At 40.4% G+C, this 25,339-nt stretch overlaps 1 protein-coding gene across 3 annotated transcripts in view; it reads left to right on the forward strand.

The window, feature by feature from the left end:
* The window catches only part of ctnnd2a (catenin (cadherin-associated protein), delta 2a), a 267,403-nt gene that overhangs the window by 35,723 nt on the left and 206,341 nt on the right, over positions 1-25,339 (forward strand). For all 3 annotated transcript variants that reach the window (XM_051940357.1, XM_051940356.1, XM_022201208.2), the window contains one exon: positions 1,245-1,375. In XM_051940357.1, the coding sequence (XP_051796317.1) occupies positions 1,247-1,375 (129 nt within the window). In that variant the 5' untranslated portion in view covers positions 1,245-1,246. The remainder of the gene's footprint in view (positions 1-1,244; positions 1,376-25,339) is intronic.

The following is a 25,339-nucleotide window of genomic DNA, read 5'->3' on the forward strand; positions in this document are numbered from 1 at the left end:
TTTATTGTTACTGGAGAACAAGTAGTTTTGCAAATGGAGAGAAACTGTTCATGACATCCTTTTAAGGAGCAGTGCAATCGTGTGACATCATACCATGAAACTAAATAATAGTGTAAATAAAATTACACTGTTCTGCCGTATTTAAATCATCCATCCATTATCTGTTCACCGCTTAATCCTCATTAGGGTTGCGTTGGGGCTGGAGACTATCCCAGCTGACTTGGGGCGATAGCAGAGCATGGACAGGGTGCCAGTCTATCACAGGGCTACACATAGAGACAAACAGGCGTACTCACATTCACACCTACGGACAATTTAAAAACACCAATTAACCTCAGCATGTTTTTGGACTGTGGGAGGAAGCTGGAGTACCCAGAGAAAACCCACGCATGCACAAGGAGAACATGCAAATTCCACGCAGAAAGAGCCAGGATGCGAACTGGGGATCTTCTAGCTGCAATGTGATGACGCTAACCACCAAGCCACTGTGTTGCCTCCGCATTTAAATCAGCTAGAACCTATTAATAATTCTAGTTTTCTATTTTGAATAATTGTAATAATTATTTCATAGATTTCTTCATATTATGCAAGATTTTTACTGTTATTTTTTGGTTTTTACAGTGTTGACAGACAATTTTTAATCCATTTTGGGTGAAATTTTGGATTTCATAGATATTGAGCAGTGAAGAGGCAAACAAATACGTGGGGTGAGAGGAGAAATATGAGTTATGTGGCATGCTCTGTAAACTCTATCGTGATTAATTCAGTAATATTTTTTTAAATGCATTTGTGCACAAAATCTATCTTCAAAAGGGATTTTCCCCCCCTTTATTTGTTGGGCTTTTGACTTTATCCGATAGGTTGATGTAGGAGAGACAAAATTTTTGTCCCTGAAGTTGGCATTTTAAGATTACGAACAAGATGCAATAAACAGAAAATCAGGGTTTCAGACCCCAAGTAACATTTCTATCAGAAAGTCATAATGTTGATTATCTTATTTCAATTAACTGTGCAGTTGTCATCTATAAAATACAGTAAAAGGCTGACTTTTTAGATTCTTAAGTTTCTCAGCATTGTAGCTCAGTAGTTCCAGAGAGAGAAGTCCCAAGTCCTACGTCTCTGCTGCCATACTTCTCCAAATCAAAGTGGAGTCGATTAGATGATTATGCAAAGATAAAAGGTGGCAGAGGTCCCCACCCTTTAAAAAAATCTTTTTTTTCTTTCTGTGTGTGTGTTAATATTAGCAATGCCAGTGCCAGAGCAGCCTGCAGAGCAGGAGAAGGGGGCCATGGTCCCCCCTGTGATGCCGGCCTCCAATGGAGAGAGATCTGAGACAGAGACGACCTCCTCCATCCTCGCCTCTGTCAAAGAGCAGGTAGGAACTCTCATATGTATATGTGTGTGTTGAAAATATACCAAATCTGCTTTGTGTTAAACTTTGATAATCAGCAAATTTTTGCTTTTGGTCCTCTTATGTCACCTCATAGCCGAGGAACAGCTTGCTATGAGGCAGGTCAGGAGGTTGTTGCTGCTATTCAGGGAAAAAGCAGTTCTGCTGCTTTAAAGTGATTAAAAGAAACCAAAGATTGATTGGTGCCAAGGGAATGCGTGAGTGTAATGGATGGGAATGATGGAGATTAGGGGCTGAGAGCTCTAGCTAGTGTAGGCATAATTGAAGAAGTCATTAAAATGAAGGCAGTTATTTGATGGGGTGCGTTGGAAGGCAGCTGTTTAACTGGAATGGGTCAGGCCTGATGCTCTCTAGTTTCTGTTAGCAGGAAGAACAAGAAAGGACAATATGAGGAGGGGAGGGAAGAAGAAGCAGACTAAAGGATGGAAATCACGGTGGGTTGGTTTGATGTGAGGGAAACAGGAGATTAATGGGTTTCTTACTTATTGAAATAACATGTTAGATGAGAGGTGTTGGGCTGTTTCTGCTAAATAGCTTGACTCAAATTTATGTACAGTCTTGCTTTAACAAGGAGAAGACGTTCCTGAATCCCTCTGAAAAAAAAAATCTCTCAAGTTCACACTAATTGCATTTGGTGATTTGTGTTTAGCCTTGGTCTTATTCCGTTGTGTAATGGAATGCTGTTTCATTTGGATTTAGCTCATCAGCTAGTGCAATACACCATAGATTTATCATTTTGCCTATCTACATTGACTGTGAAGTTCTCCTTAATTTAATACCATAAAATATTCCATTTACCCTTACCGAGTGAAGGACAAGTGCTGATAGCAATTTAAGCTTTTTTTCCCCTTGCAAATGGCATTCATTTGTGTTTTTTCCCAGACCAGAGAACCTCTCAGTGCTCTCACATTACTGAATCACTGAAGCATGCCGTGTTTAGTCAGATCCGTGCACTAGACCAGATTTGAACCCACGTTTCCCTGCTCCCGCTGGGAGAGCAAATGTAGTAGAAGTTACTCAGATAGGAATACATCACAGACATGTAGCCATTGTTGAAGTCTTATTTTCTTCTGCAGTGCGACAGCTCTAAAGACTCTTCCCCTGAGAAAAGAAATGTTTTGGAAATTCAAAGTTAATTGTCAAACAGGAAACAAGGAGTTTTATCTTACAACAACTCTAATCAGCTCTACATAGCAGTGCGTTGGACAGATTGGCTGCAGTGGCTGCTAGAATGCATTTTTTCACATCACAAAATATCTCAGTACTCTCACAATGCTGATTCATTGCAGCATACCTGATTTAATCAGATCCATTCAGCTCTACTGATTCACACCACACTAATGCAACACTGTTAAGGTAGTGGGCTGAAAAATATGAATACCATACTATTTACTGTACCATATTTTTGTAAGCGTGTTCATTCTTTTCCTTAAGCCAAACATTTTTACAGATATTTTTACCAAATGCACTGGACAGTCCATCCTCTGATGAAGCTAAATATAATGCACATTTAGCAACAAGAGGAGAATGTATAAACCTGCTGCTGAAAAGCTCTCCCTGACATCTGACAGAAATATGAGGATTTTTGAGTAAAGAAATAAGACATTCATGTTGATTTATTATTTAGAGATGTATTTTCAGTCAGGTAATCCATTGGAGCTGAATGGATGTATAGTATCTACTTAGCAAAAAACAAAACTCCATATAAGTCATGTTTTAGAAACGACAAATTCAAAGTCTATCAATTTAGCAGTTCAGGAAGGTGAGCAAACCTTTTTTTATGGCCACAAACAGTAAGTATTTGTACTCACAATTGGACTGTATATGAAATGATGCTGTCATAATGTCGCTTAAATTGTCTTACCAGCTAAATGCACAGCATAGATTTTAAATTCATAAAATTTTGTCTCAGATCAGTAGTTGCAGTTTTCTTCACTAAATATCCATCTGCACTGTCTGTAGTTGTTCCATGGTTATAGACTGATATGCAGCTATACGCTGCTGCTCTCAGATTGAACTGTATGTATATGATATAGTTGCCTTCAGCAGGCCTATTTGCACAACACCATGATATTTCATGAATAATGCATTTCATACATCGGACACACAACGTTTGCTCATAATAATTGATGGTGCTGACAACACCAAAGTGTTGCATTATGTGATAGCTTTAACGTCATTTTATCAGCACATCTTAAACATATCAGTTTTTACAATTTACTTCTACATTGTCTATTATTTGTTTGGTTTGTCTTTGTTACTTGTATTTGCTTGCATTTGCAAGTGTGTAACAGAAACATTAAGTAAATGGATGATAAAAGGGTAACTAAATATAGCTGACATACTCTCTCTCTCTGCCTTACACTGACATTCTCTGTCCAGGTGTGTATGCCTGCGTGTGTGTTCCCTGCATACTTATTGCTCCAGTAACCCAGCAGTCCTGCTCCCATTGCGGCACATCATGATGCCTAACACACCTCTCTCACTGTGGTGTCCCTGTGAGGATCCACACATGAGGAATACATGGCTTAGATTCCATTTAGAAGACACCATCTGTTTGCTTGTGTGTGGGTGTGTGTGTGTAGGTGTGTGTGTGTGTGTATGTGTTAGTTGCTGGGGAAAATGCTAAGGAAAATGTGGCATGCAGTATTTCCATGTTATCCTACAACTACTGTTGGTACTTTGGGTTACTAAAAGATTTGAGAGAGGACGAGTTTGACAATGAATGAAGGCACTGGTAAGACAGAGCATTTTAGTACTTTCTGTCAGGTGTTCTTGCTGAGAGCTTAGCTTTTTTCATGAAACACAATGGTTCTGAGCTCTAGCTGAGGTGATAAAAGTATGCTGCTGCTCGTGAATATTACATGTGTATAGCTTTTCTCTCCCTTTCCTCTGAACATTGCCAGAGGAACCTAACTGAATCAGCTTCTGATCTCCCGCATTTATATTCACACAACTGTTGCTACTGTGACCATTAAGTTGCATTTTCATGAAGCACAATGTAGTGAAAACAACAAGAAAATACCACGATATGTGTAGATTAGGGAAATTACATAGCTGCACTTGCAGACATGTGACTAAAAGCTTTACTCATGAGTGGGATGCACTAACAGTCTGGTATTAGACCAATACTGCATGTAAAATTAGCCATTCTGACACTCATTTGGGAACAGCAAAACAATGGAACCAGCAATAACCATAAAATACAACTGCGGCAGTCTTGACCTAAACCAGGAGGTTTGAGAAAAATATATCCAATGTATTCTGTAAAATCCGATGAAGATCTGAACATTTCATCTTAGTTCCTAGTTCAATCTTCATGGAAACCAGTTTGAAAAATGAACACTTTGCCTTACAATTCTAGTGACAAGTAAGTGTCTTAAAACCAACTGGATAAGGAAAAGGTCTTAGTGTCAACCTCTCCCTACAATCACAAGAGAAATCTGGTCTTAGATCTTGGCCTGATCCAGTGATCAGCCCAGGTTATTTGGTAATGTGAGTGGTTTGTAGATCCAGTCTTAAGTATCCAGAAATTCATCAGGGCTGCCCTAATGACATCCAACATGATACCTAGGGGGAAAAAAATTGATAAACACGCTAAGCTTTCTCGAATTGGAAGCTACTAACAGCTACAGCTCACTGCAAAGTATTATTAATGTTACAGCAGGTTGTTGCATCACAGTTTCCATTTTGTTTACATCTGTTTCCCCTTGAGATCAGGTGACGTGGAGCATTAAACCTGTAGAATGTGATGCAACATGACTTTCAGATCATGTAGTGTGTGCATGTCTGTGAGATAATGGAGAAGAATAACTGTGAAGTTGTGGTCTGTTAGCTTCTGTCCTGTGGCCACTGGCTCAGTTGTGCCTGGTCGAAGTTGGCCACAGAGAAAAAGGAGGTGCAACTTAAATAGCAGCTGCACTGTTATTCAAGATCCCTGAATTTTATCCACACTCATTTAAAAGTTTATCGCCTGTCTTCCTGTTACCTTTGTTTTTTCTTTGGGGCCGACCTGTAGTCAAGATCTGGAACTTATTGTACTGCACTCATCATCACCACTAACTCTCCTTCAGCCTGGAGTTACTGAAACTGTGCCATCCGTCCTGTGTGTCCTTGAAAGCACATGAAGTTCCCAGATATATTTTATTCCTGTGCAAAAGGAAGTTCATCGTATTTCTCCAGATATGACTTAAGGAATTTAAATGGCATTTTGAAATGTATAATCAAATCAGTCGGAAACAATTTTAAAATGTGTGGCTTACTGTCACACATTTTGCAAAAAAAGCTCTATAGTGTGCACTCTAACTGAATAGGATTGTTCTGCATTTTTGTAGACCATTCTTTGTGAGTTACTCTTTATAAGATGGCGAAACATCAAAGGTCACATTTAATGTCCTTAAGTGGGGAAGCGCAACAGGAAATCTGCTTCATGCACAATCTTCGCATTCTCAGATGAATGTCAACTGGCTATCTCCCCTGTTAAATTTTTCAGATTTAACAACTCCCATACTGCTACAGTTGAAGCCATTTGAGTTTCTCAAGATGCTTTGCAGTGTGTTGCATCATGTCTCAACTCGCCTCAGGAGAGTTCCAACTGCCTCAGGAGAGCTTCACAGAGACCAATTTAACCGGAGCTGATTTGCTTCACAATTTATCAGTTTTCTGCATATTCTCATTTAGTTGGAGTTAATGTCCTGCTCTGGAATAAGCCCTGGCAATTTAACCTTGTTTCCTGCTAAATCATAATCTGCATGTTTTCTCATGTTTTTGCTGTTTCCCCGATTGATACCCTGATTTAATGATTCCACCAATAATGAGTTTGATGATATTTGCTGTTCTAAACAGCCGGCAGCAGCAAGTTAATCTTTTCTGAGGAAAATACTCTGACTTAAAAGAGATGATGCTTTCTATCTGTCATGCCCATATTTTAAATCTATCCAATTTATTGTTTTCAAATGATATTCTGCTATTGATAGATTTTTGCCTTTTGGAACTGTACACTCTTTAGAGCCAGAAAAACATTAGAAAAGGGGAGAAAACAGGCCAGAGGGTTAAAATGATAGTAAGCAATTCAGCAGTAACAGAGAAACACATTTTGGTGGCTGGGAGGCTGTTTTGAAATTCTAGTGTTTAATGTTCCTTTCTATCTTGTTGGCTGCTTAACTTAGAACATGACCAAAGCAGGAGGCAGAGTTATTTAATAACCCCCAAGATAAATTGCTTCAGTTGCTCAAAAATGTGACAGCTGTAGCATTCAGAAGAATACAAGAAATACAGCACAATACAAAAATACATGAAAACACTGGACTGCATCATCTGGAGTGTTGTGGTAGAGCACAGTTGCTGGATTATTGGAGGTTGGTAGTATGGATGTAGCCCCAGGGCTAATAATTCAATATCTCTGCTGCAGAAACATTCCTTCACTCTAATGTGATCAGGGTGCCACCATTTGTTGTCAATAAAAGTGGAAAATCCTCCGCCTCTTTCTTTGCCACTCTCAGATTTATTCCTGTCTGCCCGAACTATCTGATAACCGTCGATGGTAACAATTGGGTTGAGAGTAACTCCTACTTTCACGTCTCTGTGATACACCCAGCAGTACACTCACGGATGTTCCCTCCATTATCTGTTGCTATAGCTTGTTCTTCTGTTTGTTCAGCATCTGACATTGTCCAAGATGGTGGAAGTTAGATTTGGTTTGTATCTCTTGTAGATCAGTCTCTGTTTTCTGGATCCATCTTAATTCACTTTATTGCTTTTTTTTTATTCCTCTGCCTGTCCTTCTCTGATTTCTATTGACATTAAAAGCAGCTTTTTTATTTTATGCAAGTGTACAGTCAGAAGTGAAACTTTGGTACTTTTGGTCAGTTATTGCTGTTGTTCTGGTCACCATCCAACAAAAGCACAGCTGAATGAAAGTGACAAAAACATGGCAAAAAAATTAAATAACAGAAGTTCCCCAACCAGCATGTCCAGAGATGGCTCCAAAAAGTCACCTGCAATAATCTAATAAAATATGACATGCAAAAAGAATCCTCCAAAAAATGTAATTGCAACTTTAACGGGCTATACAATTAGACTCCTGTGATTTGATAAATGTGGTGCTTTCATCAGCCTTTAGTTATTGTTGCTATAGAGGACTCTGACTGTTTTTATTTCTCTTTAACATTGCTCTCCAATTTTCTTATCTTAAAATGATAGATACCAACCTGTTACGGCTCATACCAGCACCATTTCATTATTCTTTAATATTATATTACATCTTCAATTATAAGCTTTCTTTTTTCTTTGTGTTTTTGTTGTTGAGATGAATCAATAAATGTATTTTTTTTTTCAAGAAATATAATAGAAGAATGGAAAACGTATGAAATCTAGTCAGACACTGAGTAGCAGCATTGTCATATTTTTTCTATTAGACTTATCGACTTATTAGACTCCCCTAGTTTGTTCTTTTACATATTTTGTATCTATCTCCAAAGTAATTAAGATTTTTTTCACATAATTATGAATAATTCGATGTATGTAGAATAGATTTAATCATTAAATGAAGAAATATCCTCAGGGTTGTTGCCATTGTTGCCTTCTTTGTCATATTCTTCCTCGCTCGCATCAGCACTTGCTGTTCCTTGATGTTGTTGAACAGCAGTGTGTTCATCTTGCTTTGAGCTTGTTGAATGTGAGCTGGAAGTATCCATAAACCACTCGAGTTATCAAGGGTTCACAACTGATGGAAGCAGTTTGTGTATTTGAAAGGAGCAAGGTCTCTTTCTGAGCCGAGAGGGTAATGTATTCTATCCTCTAGTCTGCTGGTTATTCTCCAGACTCCTTTTCTGAGTGCACTCCATTGGCCTTTAGAGTGAGCTGAAAACTTTCCTTTTGCTAATGTGCTCCCACTAAGCTTGACTACAGCTCTGGTTATTGACTGTGCATATTCTCGAACACTTTGACACCCTCCAACACTTATAGAAGTTGCGTTAAAAGTGATTCTATGTAGGTGTCTGTGTGTCGTTTACGATCATCTCTGAAAGTAAATTGGTGTAGGTGTGTGTGTGTCATTTGTGCATCCTAATAGACTTCTTGCCTTCTCTGCCTCACCCTCCATCTCTGTCACTCCTGTTCTCTCCCCTTATCGATGCCCTGTCTGTTGCAGGAGTTGACAGCTGTGTTTTGCAGCTGGTATAAATTAACTCTGTTTCTGGGTCAGAATGATGGGAAAGAAATGACTCCTCTCCCACACCCACAACTATCAAATACTGCAGCTGACGAAATCCCCAACGTCTCTTGAACATGTCAAAAAAGGATAAAAATTGTGTTCCCTGGTTTCCAGCCATTATGAAATCATCAATAATAAACAGTTTCATAGATTTTTGCTCCTAAATTGTAAGGTTTCTTGCTACTGTTACAGCATTGAGTAAGGCTTGCATTTGACCTGAGTAATTGCAACTCGTTCCACCTTTCAGTTAAAACTTTAACAGCAGATTCAAAGAATGGATGTGCTTTGTGCTGTGAACCGAGCCACCATTTGTTTTTAGTCTGAAAATTGGGTTTGGTGCCACTTTCCGTTAGCGTGTGCCCTCAGTGTCCTTCAGTATTTGTCTCTTTCACTGTGCCAGTGTGGGAACAGATAATTTAGCTGGTGGACACACACTCAGTGGGTATTTACTGTGCATGTGAATGGACTAATTGTACATATGGATTGCATGTGCAGCACATGCTCATCTGTGCAATCCCTAGTACTGCATATGGACCTGTATCTGCTTGCCTGCCTCTGTCTGTGTGTGTAAAATTGTGTAAATCATGCGGCTAAGTACATTGTAATCCAAGGCATGGTTGTTTGTTAGGTAGTTTCAGTTTTGCCAGTAAACACGCTCAGCAGGGGGAAAAAAAAGTGGGAGACACAGATGCTTTGTACACACACATGTGCACACACAGAGACGCCGATATCTGATTACACCGTGGAGCCAAACCTATCTGTGAACTGTAGTGAAGCAGTTTTCCAGCAGTTCCCTACTCAGTCATTCATTCAGTAGAGAGCAGTACTGTGTGTGTGTGTGTGTGTGTGTGTGTGTGTGTGTGTGTGTGTGTGTGTGTGTGTGTGTGTGTGTGTGTGTGTGTGTGTTTGTGTGTGTGTGTGTGTGTGTGTGTGTGTGTGTGTGTGTGTGTGTATGAGATTCAGTCCTACAGTGTATTTTCTTCAGTACACACGATTCACTCACAAATGCCAGGTGCAGTTTTAATGTGCGAGACCTATTCCTGATGATGACTTGTGCCTTTTAAATGAAGCTAAAAGCTGCCAAGGTGACTCGTAATGATTTTTATGCAAGCTTGAGTGGGAGGTATGTCACAGCAGCAGTATCCCCTTGCCATTTACTCCCTGAAGGAGTATTTGTGGGAGACTTCTTGGGCAGAAAAAGGGCGGTGTTCAGCTGCTTCACTTTGCCTCAGAAATGCTGTGGCTGGGGAAGAATTATTAGCTGGCCCGGAGGCTGCTCTTTGGCACTGTTATTTTGTGTGTAGCTGTGTATGTGTGCATGTGTGCATGCATGAGCTTATGTCTGCCAGTAGTGCTGCAGTGTTCCACTTAGTCAACATCACCCAGCCAGCAACCCAACTGTACCGTCACCATCATCATAACTGGCATCTGGCAGGGTACATGCTAACTGCAACTGTTATGGTTTGGGTCAGAGAGAAAAGAAAAAAAGAAAGACATGAGCAAGACACATGACATGAAACATGACAATCATGCAAAGTTTATGTACAAAGTGGGGTGGGGAAAGCTAAAATGTGGGCTGCAAGACAGAGCTGATGACCGAGGCCACAGGTAGAGAGCTGTAGATTATTAGGTGGTAGAAGAAAAGGGGGGGGGGGGGGACGTGGAAGAGTGGACGTGGGAGAGTGTGAAAAGACACAGAGCTGAGCTTTAGTGGCAGCCATCCAATATCCAACACCCTGAGACAAACAACCAAACCAGACTTGCCAATTACTGTTTGAAGGTCAATCAGTGAAAGTGGAATCACAGTACAATGTTGTTTGTACACTCTTTGCAGTGGGGATAAATGATCCAATACAAACACTCCAAGATGGCTGGAAGCTCACCAAAAAACAAGGAACAATCAAAAAACAAGCAAAAAAAGTCCCACGTTCTTAAAGAAAAACAATCACAGAATGAAAACTTTTTCATCAAAACTGATAAGGGCATTCTAGCAATATTGCCTTTCAAGGAATGATGTTCCCTTAACTGCTAATGCGGATGATATAAAAAAGTTGAAGGAAATGCTCTTTACCTCTGTGATGATGAGCTGCAGATGCTTCCTGTCAGGACTTCAGCGCAGTTCTTGTCATGAGCACACCTGTTGGAAACAGTCCAGCTACATTGTGTTTATTTCAAATACTTGTCTGATCACAGTCAGAACTACAGCCAGCCTTTCTGCCAGTGCATACATCAGTTTTTCTTTTTTTGGTGGCTGTTGTTGTAAACTTCCGCCAATGCACAATAAAATGCCTTTTTAAGAAAATGTACTGTTGTTTCAAAATGAAGCAGTCCACCCCAAATAAATGTGAAATTGTTCGGCTCATCTTCGCATGAGTGCACTGTATGATCATCAAGGTGACACTTGCCATCTGCGTTGCAGCTACACTACACGCTTTTACAGTCAACAAAAATATAAATGCAACACTTTTGTTTTTACTCCCATTTCACCTTTACACCCATTGCACCTTTCAGTGGCCTTTTATTGTGGGCAGTCTAAGGCACACCTGTGCACTAATCATGGTGTCTAATCAGCATCTTGATATGGCACACCTGTGAGGTGGGATGGATTATCTCAGCAAAGGAGAGGTGCTCACTATCACAGATTTAGACAGATTTGTGAACAATATTTGAGAGAAATGGTGATGTTGTGTATGTGGAAAAAGTTTTAGATCTTTGAGTTCATCTCATAAAAAATGGGAGCAAAAACAAAAGTGTTGCGTTTTTAGTGTTTGTTGAGTGTAATTTAAATCTAGTTTTATAGCTAGAAAAAAATTAACAATAGTGTGAAAACAAAGAAGTGGAAAAACTTGATTACAAGCTTTTAAAAAAAAAAAATCAAATCTTCTCAGTTGATATTGACATTTTCCTGCAGTATGATTACTTTAATCATGAAGCTAGCACCCAATAAAATCATTGGACTTTCTGTTGACCAACTGTTCTGTGAAGGGTCAACAGTTTTTCAAAAGCAAGTTCAACTGAAAACTGGGTCAGAAGTCTGCAGCTAGTGAGGTTTTTCCCATGATGTTCCCAACAAACCCAATATTAATGTGTTCATTTGTTATGTGTCCACCGTCCCCTCCCAGAGTTACACGTGGTCATTTCTGAACGATGCACAATCCTGTAGAACCAGGAAGAACAATGACATTGTTAGACAGAAAGTCTAATGAGGCGTGAAATCAATATGTACGATCCTGCCTCACCCGGGGCATGCTGGGTAATGGAGTGTCAGGAGTGCTTTGGAGCTGTTTTAATCACAGGGACCTTGGAATATCCACTCGTAAACAGGCTGGTTACTGCCAAAACACCACAACCCCCTGAGATGTGTGTGTGTGGTCGTTTTGTGTATCTGTGATTACTTTTTACATAATTGAATTAAACTGCATGTCCATATGCTCACACCTGCATGAAACAAAAACAAGGCCATGTGTTTACGCATCTCTTGCATGAATTTAGTGTGAGTGGGACTGTGAGACCCCTGATTATAAGCTTGTGATCATGACTGTGCTGTCAGGATCACAAAGACCCACGCCTGCTCTACCTCCCTTCTTCTGCTCATTCCCTCTCCCTCACCCGGGCCCTGCTTCATTAGCCTTTAATGCTGCGACAGAGCCCAGTGCTGATCCTGCATGTGAAGTAAGAGCTTTTTCTGCTAATCACTTAGCCTGCACCCTGCATCCCTACCACAAAGGCCCCCTACCATCCGCATGCTAATTCTACCTGACTCTCAAATCTAACTCAGGCTTGCATTTGCCTGCATGCTGATGAACTTGTTAGCAATATCTTGAATGCTAATATAGGAATAGCCAAAGGGCTAATGTGGTTCCTGAATGCTAATAATAAATTTAACTGAAAATACAGGTAGCACTGTAACTTTAATTCTAATGACAACATTTTGCAGATAGCCTGTGTTAACTCTCATTGCTTGAACAATAATGACATGTTGGATGGCTGCCAGCATGAGGCAGTAAACAAGGCTTTTCCTGGATGATTCTGTTTGGCAGCGGACAATGTAAGATTGACTACAAATCATCTCATGTTATCACTCTGTCTGCCTACAGCGTGAGGTGCTCTCCAGGGCTCAGCTGCTCTATAGAAGTACTACTGGAGTGAGCTAGCACTTTGGGGCTATGAGACTTGGGAAACTGGGCGATGATGTGTTAGAAAAGCATTGATTAAATGAATATGTCTGCCAGGACTCTCTCTTTACAGACAAAGCTAAGTGTTGGGGTCAGACACCAGGGAAGATTCTGCAGGACTGAATGGAGAAACATTGCTGTTAAGCCCTTTAATTGCTCCATCAGGGCTCAACATTAACTTTTAGGGCACTTTTCCTTTGGACAAGAAAATTTACCTTTCACTTGGCCAGACACAAAAGTCAGTTGTCAGGGTAAAAATGACAAGAGTTTACTTTAATGTTTATTTATTTTTTTCTGCTCCACATTGACAAGAGAACCAATGGTCTAACATACCTATTATTTCATCATTACTTTGTCCCGTACTGTTTTCAACTCTAACAACATGACAGATACATTGTAAGGTAATGTCAGTTGTGGCTAGCACGCTGGCTCACCCCTCCTCAGTCAGCTATGTTAGCTTAGCTAATCCCATAATGTATTTTTGTGTCAACATGACTGATTCAGCGAGAGGAGCTAACAATTCTCTATGTTAGCGCTAAGCTCATTTTATTTTTCTAGTACATGGTAAAGTGTAAAATATATACTGTTAAACTGAATGAATTCGCCAACCAACCATCTAGCTAATGTCATTAGCTATCAGATGGTTGGTTGCTCCTGGAATGATGCCACAGAACATTACTCCTTCCTTAAAAAGCAGCAAGTATAATTCATCTTGTGTTTTTGACTTGTATAGTGTAGTTATAACATTATATCTCCTAGGTGGTTATTACAAATTGGTATTCAGAGTTTAACAGTTATTCATTTGGCTAAATAGTCGAATAGTGGGTGTTGTAATGTGAAGACACATGGTATTTTGTCTATTTTTATTCATCACTTTTACCTTGCCTGGTGGTGCAAGTAAATTAGTCTTCCACTTGCCCTCCAAAAAAACATCCCTGGTCCATTTTTGTCTCTTCCCATTACACAAAACCATCGTAGACACAATAGCTGCTGTTGAGTGGGTGTTTGAAAGGTACCTTTCCCATACAGGCTCTACACTGTCTTCACTTTGGAAGCTCCATTGTTTTCATGAAGCTGCTCCCTCTGTTGACTGTCTCTCTCGCTCGGCCTTTAAAATTGCGCTGAGGTAATGATACTATGTTATTTATAACCCTCAAACAACTACAGCTCTTCTTTTTTAAGCATGCTGGAATCATTTTAGCTTTTGTCTGTGTTCTTTAGTTCAGAGATTTACTTGGTCTTTACTCCTGGTGCCACTTCATCTGGTCCTGTAGTCTGGTTGACATGATTAGAAAACATGAGACGGCCCCGTGTGTTAAGCTTTATCCCTATTTGAGAGGGAAAAGGCCTTTCATTCTCCCTGAGTCCCTATCGATCGGAAAATGAGAAAATGGAAAGATTACTCTGTGATGGAAAGAGCCATTAAAGAGCTAGGGAGGCAAAGAGCTCAGAAAATGCTCAAGTATTTATCAATTCAGTGGCTTTTTTAAACCTTGTTTACCCAGGGAATGCTGCCTCATTGTGCATGCTTTTTTTGAGCAGAGCTGTGCTAAATAGTCTAATGCGGGGACTGGATCATTCAAAGCTTGAAGTTTTATATCCCAAATATGTCATAATGAGCTGTCAAGGCCTGAGAGATGAGTCCCTCTTTTGCCTCACTTTAGAAAGAAATCTCCTCTTACATCCTTTGCAGTTGGGTGTGTTACAATTCATCGTGCACCAGTCAGTTCCCAACTTGAAGAGTAGGCAGCTGTGTCATATTTACCAGGTATTTGCAGTCAGAATGCTATGAGCAACTGTTAAATATATTGCTTGATTTAGATCAATTAAAAAGCCACTGCAGGGTGTAAATAATGGCAGCCAGGCATAAATGTCACTTTTCTTGTTAACACCCAGGACATGCTGTTAATCACAGGGCAGTACAGAGTAATGGAATTTATATGGATACATTTACCATTAACCTTGTATACTGTTTGTCACCAATCACCTGTTTAAATGAAACAGTATACTCATATTGTACTCTGGGGTGTCATTAATTTTGCCCCACTTTCCCACTGGTATTTACACTTTGCTGACCAAGGCCAACATTGTTATATAAAGTCTGTTTCGTCCGACTTGATGAGGGGGCGAGGAGTGTGTGATTGCACCGTCTGCTATCTGTGAGTATAGACCATCTCATTACATTAGGAAACGCCAGGCCAGTCCGACTTTTAGGTCTTATGAAGGACCTAGTTAATGGGCTGTGTCCTTCAAAGGATCCAGCTTCTGAATTGGAACAAAAGTCACACCTGTGAACTGTGCACTACGAACAGTCCTCTACTGGTGGACATGGAGTAGCTCTGCTGGGTAGATGGGGTTCAAGTCCCTTGCATAAAGGCACTTCTGTGATAATTATTGAGGGAGCATGAGATGTCAGACCTGTTTTTGCTCGCCCTCTGTTGACTGCTGTGCTGGCTTTGAGCTGCCTTTGTTTACTATAGCGTAATATTCAATGGATGTTTGATCCTGCCACTGGATCTGCAGTCATATTTTATTGACTAGCCATTTTAATTGAGTCCTGTAACCCTACTATATAATTCACCACACAGCTTGTAGGCGAGGCTGCTGTCAGTGCACTGCCCATTCAATTACTGCTGCGCAGCATGCTGCAATATGTCCACTGTTTAATGTTGTATCTTGTAATGTCAATGCACATTCAATGGAAGAGGCAAACATACATAGTACTTTTTTTAACAAATTGTTTTTTCACATTAACTGAACAATTTACAATGTATTCATTCATCATAATATGCTAATTTTCAAGAGCTAAACTATACTTTAAAAAGTATTTCAAGAGAAATACTCCCATCACTGGGCTGCACAGTGGTTAGTGGTTAGCACTTTCGCCTTGCAGTAAGAAGATCCCCGGTTCAAATCCCGGCCTGGGCCTGGGATCTTTCTGCATGGAGTTTGCATGTTCTCCCTGTGCATGCGTGGGCTTTCTCCGGGTACTCCGGCTTCCTCCCACAGTCCAAAAATATGCTGAGGTTAATTGATAACTCTAAATTGTCTGTAGGTTTGAGTGTGGTTGTTTGTCTGTATATGTAGCCCTGCGACAGACTGGCGACCTGTCCAGGGTGTCCCCTGCCTTCGCCCGAGTCAGCTGGGCTAGACTCCAGCACCCCCCGCGACCCTACTGAGGATAAAGCAGTGTATAGAGAATGGATGGATGGATGGAGACTCCCATCACTTAACTAAATTACTGGGTGCAAGTTAAAAAATGTAGATTAAGTGTTTAAGCATCAAACATTATTTTGATGGATTGGGTTGACATATAAATGTTAGTAAATTCATCAACTTAATGTGTGTAAATTAAATTCAAATTTCTGTGTTAGTTGAAATAAAACTAAATTCACATTGAGGTAACTCAAACATGTTTTTTTCTTGACTTTGTGTTTAGGCTTTTGAGTTTACTTCCCTATCTATATTTTCAGATATTTAGTACTATTAATTAAAAATAAAATTGTAGAGAAAAAGCTAATTCCCCTAACTCAGCATACTTTGTTGGTAAAACATAAATTCATGAGAAGTTGTCATAACGTAAAAACATTCATGCAAACTTTTTTTTTATTTATATGTATAATCATACTTTTATCAGCTTTTTTTTTTTTTTAACACTTCCTGTTTGAGAGTCTTACCTGAACAGTTTGATCAACATAATGCGACACTGACAATCTCAAATAGTAGCACTTTTGGAGTGAAAACAACTGTCATGCACCATTTCTGCCATGTTTTTAAACAGCACACATGCTGGATGACAGTTGTTTTCATTCCAAAAGTATTTCTCTTGCACTGGCAGCGGTTGTTTTTACAGGACATTCACAGGCTCACACTCTTGGCATATTATATGGCATTATGTCCCCAGCACATGACTTATGGCTTTGTGTGTACTGTATGTAGCATTACATCTCCATATGCTGCTCTGTGAAGTTGTGAGTTCAGTTATCTCCGCAGTCACATTCGGTGCAATATGTCACTGCACTGCACAGCCCAGCCCAGCAGGAAGGCTCAGCTAACAGCTTTGCACGGCACCTTAGCCATCTCCCCTCGGCATTCTAAATAGATAAATTATGATCACACTCCTCTGCAGTTGTCTTGCTGCCAGGCCTGACATATACACTGTAAAGACACTGGTTAATGAAGAATGGCTCTGTCACCGAAGTTGTCTTGGAAATAAGGCAGATCACTCCATCTCTTCCTTCTCTCTCCCTTTCCCTCAGTCTTTCATGTTGTTTCACTCTTTCTTCCTGTATTCCCTTACTGCTTCATTGCACCTCCTCCCATCATTCATCCCCGCGTTGCATTCTCTCATTGCATTCTGCGTGCACGGAATAAATGAGATTTTGGTGTTGCAAATGCATCATGCCCCTACACACACACACACACACACACACACCCATAGTGCTTTGCGGCAGTTAGAGATGTGCATCTAACCATCTCTAATGAGCCCGTTTGTGTTCATAGCTGTTGTTGTTTACGGTGAAGTAATTTGTGGTTGCCATAGAAATTTTCTCTGCTAAATGTGCCCATCATTACTTTGTGCTTAAATCCATCATTGCCAGTAGCTCGGAGGCAAGCAGGCAAATAAAATTTGATTAATAGGATTTGATATCATTTTTTTCATTAACTTCATGAGGAATCTGGGTGTTCGGTGTCTGTGGTATTTCTGTTAGTATATAACGTGTTTTAAACTCTGATTCTGTTTCAAAGTCCTCTGTTGTTTGAAGATATGAAATAATTAAGAGAGTTGCCAAGATGGGCATTTTCCAAAGGTGAGTTTATTTCCCCACTCGCCCCCTTCTGTGAATAATCAACTAGTTTTGACAAGCCATGTCATCATGCAGGAATTCCCTTTGAACTCAGGACTGGTTCTTGAATATTTTAGTGGTGGTAGGAGTTGAAACCTCATTGCTATTTTTTACTCTTCTTTCCTACCACTTTGGGGCGGAAATGTCATATTGTCAGTGGGATATGCCCATGGTAGCAGTTCTACCCAGTCTGGCCTATATGTAAATGTCACTAGAGATGTTCCAAAAATGCACTTTTCTGTCTTCATTTTCTATCTCCTCGAATTTTCCTCCCTACTTTCCGATTTCGTTCATCTCTCCATCTCTTCCCCTTTCCTCCTTGTTTTAACTCTCTCCTATTCCCCTCACCTATCCAGCCTGTATCAATCGCCACAGTTTCTATTTCTAATGTATCATATCTGTTTTCTCTCTTTCCCCACTTTCCCTTCTTGACCTCTTTTGTGTATCCTCACTCTTCCAAGCCTCTTCTTTAACTTTTAAAACATTTCTACCTTTGTCTCCCATTTCTACCTCCCACGTTCTCATCCCTCTCCTCCATCTGTCTTGCCCCTGTGGTACAACCCTGCTTGAATGGGCTGCCAGTAACTTGTCTGTCATCTGTCAGTTTTGTTGCCTTTTTTCTTTTAACTTAACCTCATTTCTATTTCTTCTGCTTCAGTTGCTTGATTTGTTCCCCATGCTGTGGAATGAGTTTCTGAATTTTTTCTGTTGCTTCCATGACCTCACCAGAACCCTGATTTCCTACCCTCTACTGTGTTCTCTTTCACTTCTTTTTCCAGTGTCGTCTTTGCCACACACGCCATTTCCATTCTCCTTTCATCTGTCTCAGTGTGTTGTCTTCTTGTGCTCCCTTTGTCATCATTTTCAGTTTCTTATTCTTTCTTTTTCCTTTTCCTGCTCTCTTTATCTACCTGGATGCTTTTCTGTCATTTTTTTTTACTGCTCCATTTGCTTTGCACTTAGTCTCTCAGGTGGCATGGCTCAGACCAAGTTTGCCCCCTTCACCTCCATTGCGATACAGGGTGTAAAGGCTAACACAACCTTCCTGTCAAGAGAGATTTATTCCCCTCACCTTTTGGAGCTCTTGATCAGGGTCTGTGTGCATCTGTAATCTGCCTCTGAGAGGTGAAGCATTCACCCCGCAGCAGCCTGCTTTGGCCCTCCCGGATGGCTGGCTGGGGACCGGGTCTGTCAACGCAGCATTAAACATTTAAAACTTGGTCTGTAGATCACTCGAGGCATAGCAATGGAGCCAGTCGTCCTGGGCATGGAAACCACAGAGGGAAGTAGACACGGCAAAGAGAGAAGGGAAGCGAGAGCTAGACTGTCAAGGGACACTGATAAAGAGCGAGAGAAAGAAAAGAAAGACTGATAGTGAGACATAAGACTCAGTAGAGGTGTACAGAGCAGAGGAAATATCCTCTCCTGCTGCTCTGGGTCAAGGCAACACAATACAAGCAGATGTGATCATGCATTGTGCCTTTGTTTTCATTTTTGCAAGATTAGAAATATCTCAGTAGCGAAATTCTAAGACGCTTCTTCCAGGTGCGAGGTGTTGCAGAAAAATTACATTACTATACAGCTGCATTCTTAGCAATGTGTTGATGGAAATGTCTTTTGTCTCTGATTGTATTTGTTTATGACACAACACATATGTTTCAAATCAACATATCTTTGGCATTTACTTTTCATTGTAATTCCTTTAATCGTCTATTAGGTTTGGACACATCTCCCTGGTATCCCAGAAAATCGAGGAGAAAGTTTGTGTTTTACCCGAACCTTGATATTTCTTTTAACATAATAGTTATTTTGGCGAATACTGCGAGTGAAAATGATATTAAGTCTACAAATAATGGCCCATTATGGTAAATTAACCTCACTCCAGGTGTTGCCATCATCCTCCCCTACAGCTTTGTGGCTCCTTCAAACTGAAAGCCTTTCCTACTACATCACAGTCTTACCTTTTGGAGAAAAAATAGGTTTGTTTTAAAATGTAAATGACAGTGCTGTTTAGTTGTGAAGAAAGTAATTTCTACAAGGCAGCATCTAGCATGTCCTAGAGTGTCTCTTCCTTTCCTGGATAAAGACCAAGCTCTGTCCTTAAAAAAAGAAAGGAAAAAAAACCCCACTTCCTTTAAACCAGGAGGCCAGTGCACCGAATCTAATACAAAAGACTGTGTTAACAGACAACATTGTGCTAAATCAGAGAAGCTCAATATCCCCTGCTGCAAAGTCAATCACAGAAACTTGATTTACAAGAAATTAGTCAAGTGAATGAGGGATTAGAGAGAGCAGGAGGGACCTGTATAAAAACCCCGCTTAACAGCAGCAGTTGTAGACAAAATGGAAATAAGGCACTGTGGTCATTGCTTGTGTGGTCTTAAAATAATTAATTTGCTTCTAAAAGACTCATCTAGTAGGCAAATTTCAAAAAGTTACTATAGCTATAGTATCATACAGCTGACTCTGGTCCTAGTCGCTATGTCTCATACTTTTTCTTACATTTTGTTTCCATATCATGTAGATAGAAGGAACATTTTCCGTCCGATGGCATGCTTTGATTGGAGCAGCTGTGATTGGAGGTATAACCAGGTAATGACCACCCTACGATTTGCTTATTTACGCAGCCAATTACTGCAAATTGAAAAAAATAGAGCAATCGATGGCATGCACATTTGAAGACAACATATACACTCACATGCAAACACACATGCATACACAGATCCAGATGTACAAAAGAGTGGACTGTTAGCTGCGTGACCAACTTGACAGAGATACCGTTGATCCTAAAACAGGCTGAGGTCTTTTCCCAGTGACTGTGTGAGAACAGTACTGTAACACCTGAGCTCAGTGTCAGCACTCTTTCCCTCCCCCTCACCTCTCCGCACCTTTGCTCAAATCTCATCCCATTACATTTCCTCACTTTTGCTCCCACACTACCGCCTCTGGTTTCTTCTACTGCGATTTCCTTCCTCTCCTGCCTTTCTCTGTTTTTGTAAGCTTCTCCCTGCCTTTCATGCATCAACAAGAATGCCACGCTGTTACACACCATGAATACAGACATGGTCATAAAATAAAACTTTTATTACAACCAGATCGTTGCACTGACACAGAGTGTTATGCAGGGACACAGTCACAGAGATAAAAGCAAAGATCCTCATCAGAATAGAAAAGAAAGAGACAAAAGGGGAATGAGGCTGTAATTTAATGAAAGTTTAGAGTAATGCGTGTTGTGAGAGCTCTGATGTAAGGGGAGATGGCAGGGGGAGGTAGGTGGACGACGAAGAAGGGAGTGAAGAAACTCAAGAGGAGGAAGCAGGAGAAGAATGACAGGGCGTGACTCAGAAACCGAGACAGAAGACAGAAAGATGGGTTGGATGTACAGACTGAGTGGTTGCCCCGTGGGCCCGGCTGGCTGAAGGTAAGCCAGCAGACTGCACAATGTGTCACTCTAAATTTTGTCAGCAGCATAGAAAGTTATTTCTGGAGGATGGGAGCTTCAGCCACAGCAGCTCGAGCTTTTTTTTTTTTTCCAGTTTTATGTGCTTGTGTGTGTTAGTGCATGGCTGCACTCAGCTCTCCACAATGCCCTGTTGAAATACATCTGTATCTCCCAGAAGGCAAAGTTGACATTTCTTTCTGTCTTTCAATCCTCAGTGTTGGATTTGTTGTGGAAGAATATTGCATGCATGTCTTTGTGTCCGGCAGGGATCATGCTGACATCTGTGTGTGTGTGTGTGTGAGAAAGGAAATATGTTGCATGTCATCTTTTCTTTTTTCCTTCTCTTTTACACCCTAACGAAGCCTGGAACTTTTATGCCTTATATACTCTCCTGAGAGTCCTGCATAACATGCACTCACACACACAGTTAGCAGTGCTCTCCCCTGTCTTTCTCCCCCCTTTCCTTTTCTCTCTCACACACCCACCTATACACACATTTTCTCTCTCTGTCTACAAGGCTTAGCCCCAGTGTTTACATGTGGGTAATCCTCAATGCAAATGCTGGGAAGAAACCCTTCCAGAGACTGAGAGTGTAGGAAAGCAACATCTGGGCCCAAGCACATTTTATCGTACGATAATTGGCCTTACAAAGCAGTAGTAGCATGCCGTTTAAAGACACACTAACAGTGGAAAGGGATTTTCCATTGCTGCAAAGGAGGAACAAGCACAAAGCAAGTAAGTTGAGAGGACAGTTGGAGGTGTGAACCTGAAAGAAGCAGATCAACAGAGGATCAGTGTACAAGCTGAAGAAAATAAGGGTGGTCAGAAGGAAAGGTGGCAGGAAGTAGCACAGGCAGGGGCTCGGGATTTAAGATGGCAAGAGAGGTGATAAAGGTGTGACAGAAATAGAAAAGCAGCTGTGGAGACAAAAAACTATCTGAAAACAGAGGCAGTAGAATGTAAGGTTGGTTGAGGGATACATTTCAGAACAAATGAAGCTGGAATAGGTATAGAAGGGCAGTTAGAACAAAAAACAAAGCAAAGAAGGGAAAAAATAGATGCCAAGAAAGAAAATAAGGAACTACTGTAAAAACAAGCAGTGTCTTGATGACTGTGGTGGGCTATTCTTGGCAGATTGTAGCAGTAGGCGGCAACCTGATATAAATCAGGGTTGGTAAGAGCGCTTGACAGGTAATGTGATGCAGATGGATGCTGAGAAGGATGGGTGGGTCGGTGAATGGACGGAAGGCAAAAGTAGAAACAAGGAAGGAATTTAAAGAATTAGGACACCAAAACGTAGAGGCAACAGGCAACAGGATCCCAACAGATTTAGGAACAAAACACAAGATAGATGAAAGGGATTGTGAATGAATTTCATCAGGCCCCAGCTGTATTAGGTGCAAAACATTCACATACACATGTATGTGCTTGTGCTCAGATGCGTCTCCAGCCCTTATTGTCTTCTCACTTGTCCTCTCCCATTATAGAGCAAATGCTAAAAGCTAAAGTGCTTTCTGTGCATCCTCAATTTGATAATGGAGGCTATAAAAGGCCGCTTTTTGGACCTAGCACCACCTAACATGAAATTAGGAGTGTAGTGGGGAAGGAGAGGGGATGTGATTGTGGGTAATTACATTAGTGAACTCCTTAATCAGTTTTTGCTCTTTAACAGGCATCATATATCTGTCTGGGAACTGTGGCTTTGACCTTTGACCCCAATTCTATTGGTCGCTTTTAATCTGCAGTTGTGACCAAGAAGTATAATTTTATCCCATTGGTGTGGTCATTTGCTATAGAACATAACAAAGCTCCAAACAGGTTGAAGTACGCTCACTTTAATAAATTCACTGCAATGCAAGTCAGATCGTAAATGGCATTGTGCAGGGGTTGTGAGAGTTCTGATTTCATCCACAGTCAGCAAAGTTAGACAGAAGTTAATAACACAGTAGTGTTTGGTAATTTTGTGGCTTGGAATAACCTGGTTCACACTGAGGAGGATTTAGTGGCACAGCAGAACAGTCATCATACAGAGTTGTTTATGCCGTGAAGTAGCTTAAAAACACTATTGCTTTTCTACCTTTTGTAGCACTATTGCATGCATTTAAAAGTATTTTACAAGACAAATTTAGTACAACTTTTTAATCACTTTAGTAAAACTATAGGCAAGGTGCGGTATGATTTACACACAGGGCAAATTAATTGAAGCCTGGAGATATAATACTGCCAGTATTATCTCCTCAAATGACAATTCACAAATAGAATGGGAATGATAAACAATTGAAAAAGCTTCACGAAATACTGGAACCCAAAGAACTGCTAACAACAAAATATTGGTGCAGATTAGAATAGACCAGAGCAGGTAACGGTACAAATTCAGGTGGGAGCACAGCAGGCATGAGACCTCGTGGAATTGTTCAAGCACATTCTTCACAACAGACGTAATGCAGTTGTTATGAGATGTAAAGTTCATGGATGAAATGGAGATGCTTTTCCCTCGACTAGCATAAACAATCATGTTATATTTTAACGCAGCAGTAGACCAGAGTGCAAATGTGTAGCAAATATACTCTCCTATAGGGTTTATTCTTGTCATCTTGCATTGTAAGATTTAGCTTGAATTATGTACAAACTCTGTTTCACCCAAGTCAAACATTTACACAAAATAGGTGTATAGTACATACAAGCGCGCACACACAGTAAAGCTGAGTCATCTGACAGCCCTCTTCTGGTTTGAGCGTGTACATCTGCACAACTCACAGTGACATTTCAATAAACCTATCAACGACCTCCCTCCAACTATCTCCACCTATTCCATATATCAGCTGCATTGGTTTGCAATGCAATAACCCAGCACAGAGAGGCCGCCGCTCAGAATAAAACAGATTTATTGCATTGCCTTTTGTTTTCTGTTGTTCTTTTCCCTTTTCTTTTGAGCTGTACTATGCGTAAAGGTCATTTATTGCCTCATGAATGTTATACTGCATTTATACAGGTTTAGGAAATTGCACTTTCAAAAGAAGAATAAGTAAAAATCACCCCAGATGGCCTTACACCTTGAATTTTCAGTGCACATATGTGAGTGTGAGTGCATCTGTTTAGCCTGTGTATTTACAGCTCATGAACTCTGTGTCTGTTTATGCAGTGTTGTGCCTTACTGTTTTACTGTCTTTTGCTCTTGTCTCCCCAAATGCTATCATCTGTGGGTTTGGCTCTGCCAGTAGAAACATACATTCATATTTTAGCAGACTTTATATGCATTTGAACTGTATTAATTGATTAGTGTGCATGTGGGTGTGTTTTTCCATGTCTGGTTGTGTACACAGTTTGCTTTTTGCCCACTCCGTATACATTGAACTGTCTTAATTCTGAATTATTATTTATATTTTCCAAAGCCCGCTCCTTTCTCTCTTCACAACAGGATTAAGTCGCTTTTTGTCAATACCCACTCGTTCACGTTTTAATTTAGAGAGGATTTATGAAATTATATTTCTTCTCCTCACTGGCTGGACTGTTTGAACAAACTAGATTGTAGAGACACTGCTAATAAAACCAAAGTATATGAAGTGATTTTGCGGCTTTCCTTCCCACAAGAACTTGGCAGTTGAATAAGTGTTTAAACTAATTTTCCTTTAAGGCTTTTGACAACTTTGGTCAATAATGTAATCAATAACACCCAGTCAGAAGACATAGTAGAACAAAGTGATTGGATGACAATTTGATTGTGATGCTGTTTCTGTCTGTTCACTGGATTTGCTTGAGAAAATGGATACAAATAATATGAATGTACAATCAGGGATTTGAATGTATTTTCTGTTTATACATATGCTTAAGCATGTTTCTTGTCTTCTGTGTCCCCTAACATACATTTCCTCAACATTGTGGCAACCTCTTGTCTTTTGGGCTCCTTTTAAAGATTTTTGTTTCCACAGAAGGAGGATTATTTAGGTAGAGAGCAGGCGGTGACTGCTCATTCACATCCATAAAATCTGTGTTTTGTATTAGCACATTGTGTCTTGATTTTGTCTCCAGTTTGGCAGACAACCAGAGCCTACTTGACCTCTTTCTGTGCTTCTTTAACCAAGAATAAGAAGTGTATGCACCCTTCAGGAACATACACTATGCTCAATTGAGTTAGCGTAGTAATGGACCAGATATAATGTTTTGTGGCTTCATTTAATATTTAACAAATGGGTCGCTTCTGACTGAATTTCAGAAGAGGAAAGTCAGTGATACAGTGGCAATTGTGTGCCT

The sequence above is a fragment of the Acanthochromis polyacanthus genome, chromosome 20 (genome assembly GCF_021347895.1).
Source record: "Acanthochromis polyacanthus isolate Apoly-LR-REF ecotype Palm Island chromosome 20, KAUST_Apoly_ChrSc, whole genome shotgun sequence".
NCBI classification, from domain to species: Eukaryota; Metazoa; Chordata; class Actinopteri; family Pomacentridae; genus Acanthochromis; species Acanthochromis polyacanthus.